The sequence below is a fragment of the Protobothrops mucrosquamatus genome, unplaced genomic scaffold (assembly GCF_001527695.2).
Source record: "Protobothrops mucrosquamatus isolate PMUCROS unplaced genomic scaffold, P.Mucros_1.0 scaffold6254, whole genome shotgun sequence".
NCBI lineage: Eukaryota > Metazoa > Chordata > Lepidosauria > Squamata > Viperidae > Protobothrops > Protobothrops mucrosquamatus.
Window position 1 is genome coordinate 13625 of NW_015392085.1, and position 8550 is coordinate 22174.

The 8550-nt window shown below is 44.2% G+C and overlaps 1 protein-coding gene across 1 annotated transcript; it reads right to left on the reverse strand.

The window, feature by feature from the left end:
• Positions 1 to 410: 410 nt before the first annotated feature.
• On the reverse strand, positions 411 to 8012 carry LOC107300148 (collagen alpha-1(XXVII) chain-like; the record flags this gene model as incomplete). The annotated part of the gene is made up of 6 exons (XM_015829489.1): positions 411 to 557; positions 3061 to 3270; positions 4892 to 5130; positions 6022 to 6190; positions 6302 to 6367; positions 7950 to 8012. Coding segments are annotated over 6 exons (894 nt in total), but the record flags the coding sequence as incomplete, so codon positions are not given.
• Between the last annotated feature and the right edge of the window lie 538 nt (positions 8013 to 8550).

Below are 8550 nucleotides of genomic sequence, written 5' to 3' on the forward strand. Positions count from 1 at the left end.
ATGCTGTGCTTGGCTCACCCAAAAACTGCACGAAAAATTTGGGTTTTCTGCAAGCAACTGGTTTGTTTTTTTTCCCCTCCCACCTTCGGCTGAAGAAGAGGAAGGGACGAGTCCATCTGTAGGTGGAGAAGGTCAACTTCCAACTGGCCATCTCTGAAGTTGCTTCAGGCCCAACCGTGGTCCCCCAACCCCAACCCCGGGATTCTTCTGAACCATTTCTCCCAGGGCCAAGATGGAGAGGCTGAACGGATCCGCAAAGGCTTCTCGTTTGACGTGGTCCCAGTGCTGAAGCCCCCACAGGTCTTGGGGGGGCTGACAGAGGTCCAGGTGGCCGAGTCTCCTGGCCGAAGACGCAGCCTCTCTTCTGAGAAGCCGAAGTGTGTGTGTGGAGCACCACAAAAAGTTGATTTCTAGAGGAAACACACTGGCCCAACTTCAAGGAAATATTCCTTCCCTGGACTGCTTGGCGGAAGGTTATACACACCCACAATCGGAAGCCGCTGGATGTCGTACGTCCGGAAGGTAAAGAGGGTGTGATGCCACTGACCATCTTGAATCTGATTGAAGAGGAAACTTGGATGGTTACACCGTTGACTCACGTGGGGATGGAGGTAGGAAGACCCAACCGCCCCAAAGGAGGAAAAAATGGGAAGTTCATCGCAAAACCCTTCCCTCGTCCTTCCCCCCTCCCCATCGAACTTTCCCATCTGCCTCAAATGGATCATCAAACAAGACAAGCCAACTCTTCCCTCAAGCCACCAATGATCAGGCTCAAATTATCCGACTTTGGACACATTATGCCAAGACCCAATTCCCTGGAGAAGGATCTGATGATGGGGAAGGCTCATTTATCTGATTTTGGACACATTATGCCAAGGCCCAATTCCCTGGAGAAGGATCTGATGATGGGAACTGTAGAAGGAAAGGGAAGAAGAGGGTGAGGAGCAGGAAAGGTGAAGGAACTCAATAATGGTGGTCATGGAGGCAAGCAATGGAAGATCTGAAAGACCAGGTTAGGGACAGATTGTCCTTGGAAAAAAACTCTCTTTTCAAACTTTCCTTCTGGGTCTAATGGAAAAAAAAAGACATGGAAACAAAAAACGGGAACTCTGATTTTATATACGGCACCAAGATTGCTCTGCGTGCAAAAATGTAAAGGATGCTTCGATTCNCTTCGATTCCCACCATAGAGGAATGGCTTCAAAAGTTGATGGAATTGACAGAGATGGCTAAATTGACCGTTTTGATAAAAAAAAGAAGAATATAAGTGCCTTTGTTTCTACTTGGAAACCTCTTCTGGACTTTGTGCTTGAGGTGGGAAAAAAATGACACTACGATTTCGGGTTTTACTGATTAGATTGCTTTGTTGATATAGAACTGGCTAGTACGCACTACTCTGGAAATGAAAACAGTTGAGGTTTGATGTTAATGCCTTATTTTACTGCAACAGTCGGAAGTCAATGCCTTTTTTTTTCTCCCCCCCCTTTCACACTTCTCTTTCCCCCCTTCCCCTAACATTTGTGACCTATTTGCTTTTGTATCTTCGTATTTTGTGTTATAAGTGAATAAAAATCATTTTTAAAAAACCCTGTTTCTCTGGTTGCTAGGAGTCAAAAACAATGGCACATAATCTGTCCATCCATCCATCCATCCATCTGAAGTTCCATCGTGGACATCCATGTGAAGGCTAAGATGGTGGCTACAATAATCCAAGGTCTTCCCCGAGTTCCACTACATTTCTTGGCAGCCTAAACGGCCTTAAAGTGGACTTCACGGTCCACAAAAACCACAGATACAGTATTTCACACACTCTTCTCTCCTCTCTCCATCTCTCTACTCGTTTTTCTCCTTGTAGCCTTCCTGCCAGGTTAACGATACCGAAAGGAGGGGATATGCGTGGCCACCATCCAGAAGGCTTTGAAGAAAGAGGGTGCAAGGATCAAACTCTTTAGCCATTGGACCTCAAGATCTCTTTTGTGAAGCTGCCCTTTTTAAAATCCAGGATGGAAGGTCTTGTGGTTGAAATGACTGCGACTGCAATTCTTGCGACTGAAATCTCCCGATTGAAACTATTTTCCAAAGCACCAGAAGGCAGAGCAAGAAGCCACGGATGGAAACTCATCGAAGAGAGGAGAACGAAGGAGAAACTTCCTAGCAGTGAGGACAGTTAACCAGTGGAACGACTTGCCTCCAGAAGTTGTGGGTGCTCCATCGCTGGAGGGTTTGAAGAAGAGACTAGATAGCCAATGGTATAAGTTTTCCTGCTTGAACAGGGGGTTGGACTAGAAGACCTCCAAGTCCCCACTCTGTTATTCTACGATTCTTCCCAGAAAATAGCACACACACACACACACACACACACTTATATATTGAGACTCATTCAGCAATAGCAGTCGCTATCTCTACATTATGTAGTGATATCCCTGCACCAGGGCAAAGAAGATAGTATCTAATAAGACACAGTGTCCTGTTAATGACTGTGGTGGATAGGATGGGCATAAAAACAGGAGAAAAATGCTAAATAAGTGTTTCTCCAGAGCTGCTGTTCTCATGCTCCACGTCCCCAGGATGCGTAATGTACAACAACGAAAGCAGCAACAGCCACAACAACAGATGCAAAGAGCGGTCTCTTGCATCATATCCAGTTTCATTTTTAGAGCTGAGCAAGCGTTCAATTCATCCAAACTGCCAGCAGGGGGCGCTTTTGCTTTTATCAAAAAGTCTCTCCTCCCACCGCTGGGTAGCACAGATAGACAACCTGAAGCCTTGTAGATGTTTTCACCTCGCAGCTCTCACAATTTTGGGGCAAGGAGCCATGCTGACTTGGGTTAAGCAGGAGTTGAAGTGGAGCTGTCTACCTCTGCTCTGGGTAATAAAACAACTCAGAGATGAAAACACCTTCAACATGTCAACGGATGTAGTTTGGGGAAGGAGACCTGTCAAGGGTAGATACTTCTAGATCTTGATTATGAAATCACCATCCTTCTGATGGTCTTCTCCAGGTGGTGGTAGCACCCAACCCTTCCAACTCTGTTTTTTTTCCCTGGAGAATTTCCATACCTGACAATTGTTTACCACCACGTCCGGTGTGAGCTGCCCTCCCTGTTCGAAGAGCTGCCCGTTCCAGGCCTTGAAGCGTAGGGAGGCTCCTTCTGATGGTCCTTCCGGCCAAACCGGCATGTTCAAGCAATGGATAGTGATGTTCTGAACGACTTCAGAGCTCAAGAGGTGAAGGAAGTTCATTTGTACTCTTCCGATATCGAAGTCCAGCTGGAGAAGGGGGAAATTCAAGTTAAGGATAAAGACGGAATTCAACGTTCTGGCCAGGAGGAACATCTTGAGAACTTTGTGCATACAACTACTTATAAACATTCCAGAGACCTTCAACTACACCTAAGCAGCCATGTACAGGAGATATACAAAACTATAAAGGGGGGGGGGGAGATCTAATATACTTGGCTATCCACTGGTCAGTTAAGCATAGATTTGCACTAAGAAACATCCTTTCCATGGACACAGTAGCTTCCTGCAGGGGGCCAAATTATTCTCCAAAGCACCAGAGGGCAGGACAAGAAACAATGGTTGGAAATTAATCAAAGAGTGAAGCAACCTGGAATTAAGGAGAAACTTCCTGACAGTGAGGACAATTAACCAGTGGAACAGCTTGCCACCAGAAGTTGTGGGTGCTCCATCCCTGGAAGTTTTTAAGAAGAGGCTGGACAGTCCCTTGTCTGAGATGGCATAGGTTCTCCTGCTTAAGCAGGGGGCTGGACTAGAAGACCTCCAAGATCCCTTCCAGCTCTATTCTATTCTGTTCTGTTCTGTTCTATTCTATTTTATTCTTATTCTACTCTATTCTACTCTATTCTACTCTATTCTACTCTACTCTACTCTACTCCTACTCTACTACTCTACTCTGTTCTGTTCTATTCTATTCTGTTCTATTCATTTTGGATTTCTATTCTATTCTATTCTATTCTATTCTATTCTATTCTTATTCTACTTTATTCTACTCTACTCTACTCTACTCTACTACTCTACTCTTCTACTCTACTCTGTTCTGTTCTATTCTATTCTGTTCTGTTCTATTCATTTTGGATTCCTATTCTATTCTATTCTATTCTATTCATTTTGGATTCTATTCTATTCTATTCTATTCTATTCTATTCTATTCTATTCTATTCTATTCTCTATTTTTATGAATGAGTCCGACAGCTTTAACTACAAGACCCATTCACAAAACGGAGGCATTACTACTTCTTGGAACAAGAGATGACATGCCTGATATTCTGGCCAATAACGAGGCCCAGGATAATCTCAAATTCTCAATCCCAATTCTATTTAGACAGGGGGGGGAAAAGAAGAAGAGATTTCTGAGCTTATTCACAAATTGTTTTGCTCCAGGCTATATATTGCAATTGCCTGAGTTACTCCTGAAAAGAATGCCTCGTTTTCAATTGAGCCAAAATACCAATTTGGTCTTTTTTTTAAAAAAAAAAAATGTCACTGGCTAGTTATTCCTTTCCAGGCTCAGCTTAAGACAGAGCTTCTTGTTTTGAAAAGCTTAAACAGTTGGAATGTGGTACTTATGATGAGGATAAGCAACGTGTCAGCAACACGGGCACGGAAGCACGTGCCAGGCTCCCCATCCGCCTGTTTTTAATTTTTTGCAAAGCTTTTTATGGAATTGGTGGGGGGGGGGGAGGGAAACTGTGCAGCAAAGCTCTGGATACTTTATCTGCCTTTCCAAGAATATCTCTGTGCCCTACATAGAACCACAGGCATCCTCCAAAAATAAAAAATGTCCTTCTTTTGAGAGTGTTCAGTGGGCTACACATGAAATGTCCCATTCCAGTGGATTTCCTAGAAACAGCGTGTGCCTTTAATGTACCTTAGATGCTGTGATAGGATTGAGGCAGGTTTGACCTCCTTGGGCGAAGTTGCAGGTGACCTGAATGCTGTCTGAAGAACAGCCAAGATTTGGGTCAATCCAGTAGACGCCTGAAGGAAGAAGACGAGAGAGAAGCAACAGGTGAGGCCAGATCCAGTTATACTGGCATCTTTTGAGAAGGCCACTGATTTTATCAAAGTTCTGGAGAAGAACAGTGTGGGTGCTACCAATGTTCAGACCTTCAAGATTAGACCTCTTTTGTTCCAGCTCTGAGTAGTAGATAGGAGTCTCCTTTAATCTTTTGTAGTAGATCATCATCATTGTGGGTGCTCCATCACTGGAGGCTTTTACGAAGAGACTGGACTGCCACTTGTCTGGCATGGTCTAGGGCAGGGGTCTTCAAACTTGGCCCTTTGATGACTTGTGGACTTCAACTCCCAGAATTCCTCAGCCAGTGTGCCTGGCTGAGGAATTCTGGGAGTTGAAGTCCACAAGTCATCAAAGCGCCATGTTTGAAGACCCCTGGTCTAGGGTCTCCTGCTTGAGCAGGGACTTGGAGTAGAAGACCTCCAAGGTCCCCTCCAACTCTGTTATTCTGTACAGAGGAGGTACAATAATCTACAACTTCAACTCCAGAATGATTCTGCCTGTCCTGTCAGATCATCTAGAGAAGATGGCTCATCCCATGTGAACAAGAAGGTGGCAAGACCAGGACACCACAGAAAAGCCTGATCAAGGAAATCTTATGGTTCTGCTGCTCTTATCTTTCAGGAGCATAGTCAACATTTTTTTGAGAGGGGCCTTCGATTCCATTTACCTCACAAAGAAGGGACAAATGGCCATCTTACACAACTCTTTTGTTGTCCTTTTCTCTATTGTTTTGTTCTTTGGGGTTTCAAATCATCAGGAGATGATGTTCCCGAGAGTTGTTACATTTGGGCAGAAAGTTCACGGAGGGGTGAAATCTAGACCTTATGGCTTTGTTCAACTTTGCCCCAAATTGGTACAAATCTAGATACCCCATGAAATCCATCCATCCATCTCCTCCTCCTCCTCTAAGACATTATGATTGATGTAGACCTTGGAGAACATGGATTTGTCTGCTGCCCATCCTGCAGCAGAAGGCTTACCATCCTGCATCTTTTGTTCACAGTTCATGAGGTCTTTACAAACACGGGTAGGGTTTTCTTTTGTCCCCAAGGGTCTCTTGATGCTCTGAATGAGGACACTGAGGTAGTGCAAGGTCTTAAAGATCTCCCCTCCTTGATCCATCACTGGAAGGTCCATCTGTTCGTAGCTCTGCCAGGAAAGGGAAAGGACATTAATGGATTCCGCACAGCAGCCCATCCTTTTCCCCCCATAAAAAGCATTTCAGAAAGTCTTCCTTAAAGAGAAGCTCCCATGGCTTACCTCAGACCTGAAGACAGCACTGGCAGTCAACATGGAGTGGAAAGCTGCATCAAAGTCATCTTGCCCCTGGATTAGTGGAGAAAAGAAAAAGATATGGTAGACTTGAAGGAGGAAGTCCCTGCAGATGGGATACTTGCTCTGTCTGGATTAACGATGGAATCTCCAGGGCGGAGATGGTGAGGCTTAAATGAAATGAGAACCGCATGGACGCCTGTAACCCAATCTCCCAAAGGTTTTGTGGTTTTATTTTGGTTTTGAGGCGTCCTTGGTGCTCTCTGAGCTTGTTTGTTTTCTTGCAGACGTTTCTTGACCTTAACTAGATAGCATCATCAGGGCTAGTAAGAGCACTCCTTATTAGCACTGATGATGTTACCTAGTTTGGGTCATGAAACATCTGCAAGAAAACAAGCAAGTTCAGAGAGCACCAAGGACCCCATAGTCTTAGTTCTTCTCCTCCTCCTCCTCCTCCTCCTCCTCCTCCTCCCCCTCCTCCNTCTACTCTACTCTACTCTACTCTACTCTACTCTACTCTACTCTATTATTCTATTCCATTCCATTCTATTCCATTTTCTAATTCTATTCTATTCTATTCTATTCTACTCTACTCTACTCTACTCTACTCTACTCTACTCTACTCTACTCTACTCTACTCTACTCTACTCTATTATTCTATTCCATTCCATTCTATTCCATTTTCTAATTCTATTCCATTTTCTAATTCTATTCTATTCTATTCTGTTCCATTCCATTCCATTCCATTCCATTCCATTCCATTCTATTCTATTCTATTCTATTCTATTCTACCTTGAGAGAAATTTGCTAACGTTAAGAAGAGGAACGAAAGATCAGGAGAGACACTTACAGTGTTTCCTGGTTGACCTGAAATCCCAACTGGACCAATGACACCTTCTTGGCCCTACAAAAACAAACCATCAATCAAGGTTGCACATGTATTCGATGGATAGTACATACCACCAAGAAGATCTTCCACGTCTCTTTCCCAGTTTGATCTCCAGCCCTCTTTTCCTGGGGGTGTCCACCCAGCTACTAGCCAGCTCCAATCCTCCTTAGCTTTTGACTCCAGATGAGGCTGGGAGCACCACCTTGTTTTTGGATCCATAGCACCAGATGTGTATCAAAGAGCTTTCTCATGTCCAGAAGTTCATCTAAGGCATTTGGACTTTCAGCTGACTCAACAAGGCCTACCAGACCCAGAATAGGAGCTGCTTGTTGCTCCAGGTATTTCACCTTTTCCGAGTAGAGGAAGTATTTATCAGGGAAGGAAGGTGGAGGAGAAGACCACTCACCTTCTACCAACCCATCCCTTGGGATAAACCTACTACTTCCTCAACAGAGTACCTACTTTTCTGCTGATTCTTTAGACTGATTCCATCAAATAAGACTGACTGGTTGAGGAATTTGGTGATGTGGTGACCTGGTAGGATATGGCTAAACGTTTTAGCCCCCCGAGAAAAAAGCTGTCTCCATCATCATTACCACCAAACAGGTCAAAATCTGGTCCTTTTTGCTGCCCAATTTCAGCAGCTCAGTCATGGGGTGTGCAGAAGACACGGACGTAGAGCTGAATGCAGCTCACCATCTTTTAACTGAGCTGAAAGTCAAGGCAAGAACGGTGAAGTCAACTCACCCAGATTCCTTGGGGCCCTTTAGGGCCCTGGATGCCTTTGAAGCCAAGATCTCCAGGTGGTCCCTATTGAGAAAAAGAAGTATTGGGTGAAAATATACCAGGTCGGAGCACCATCCACCCACTGGGCATCATCTCCTCCAGCTAAAACCTTCCGCTTTTGAAAAGTAGAACCATTTCAAATCATATTTTAAAAGATCCCGAAGTGGGACGATGCCCTACATCCAAGTTGCAACAACCTCTGCTCTTGTTTTCCTCTCTTTCCCTTCCTTCTGAATTGTGCCCCTGTCCCCAAACAGAAATTGAAGCTGTACCCAAAATGGGTGGCAGCAAACAAACTGAGCCCATTTCTAGTATCTGTATCCTGAACACTTTTCACAGAGGCACGATGAAGAACGTCTTAACAAACGGCACCACTGTCTGGTTTGGGTGGTAGCAGAGCCTCAGATAGAAGGTCCATATAGAGAGTGGTAAGGACCTTGCATTCCAATTATTTCATTCTTCTATTCTATTCTATTCTATTCTATTCTATTCTATTCTATTCTATTCTATTCTATTCTATTCTATTCTATTCTATTCTATTCTATTCTATTCCTTTCCTTTC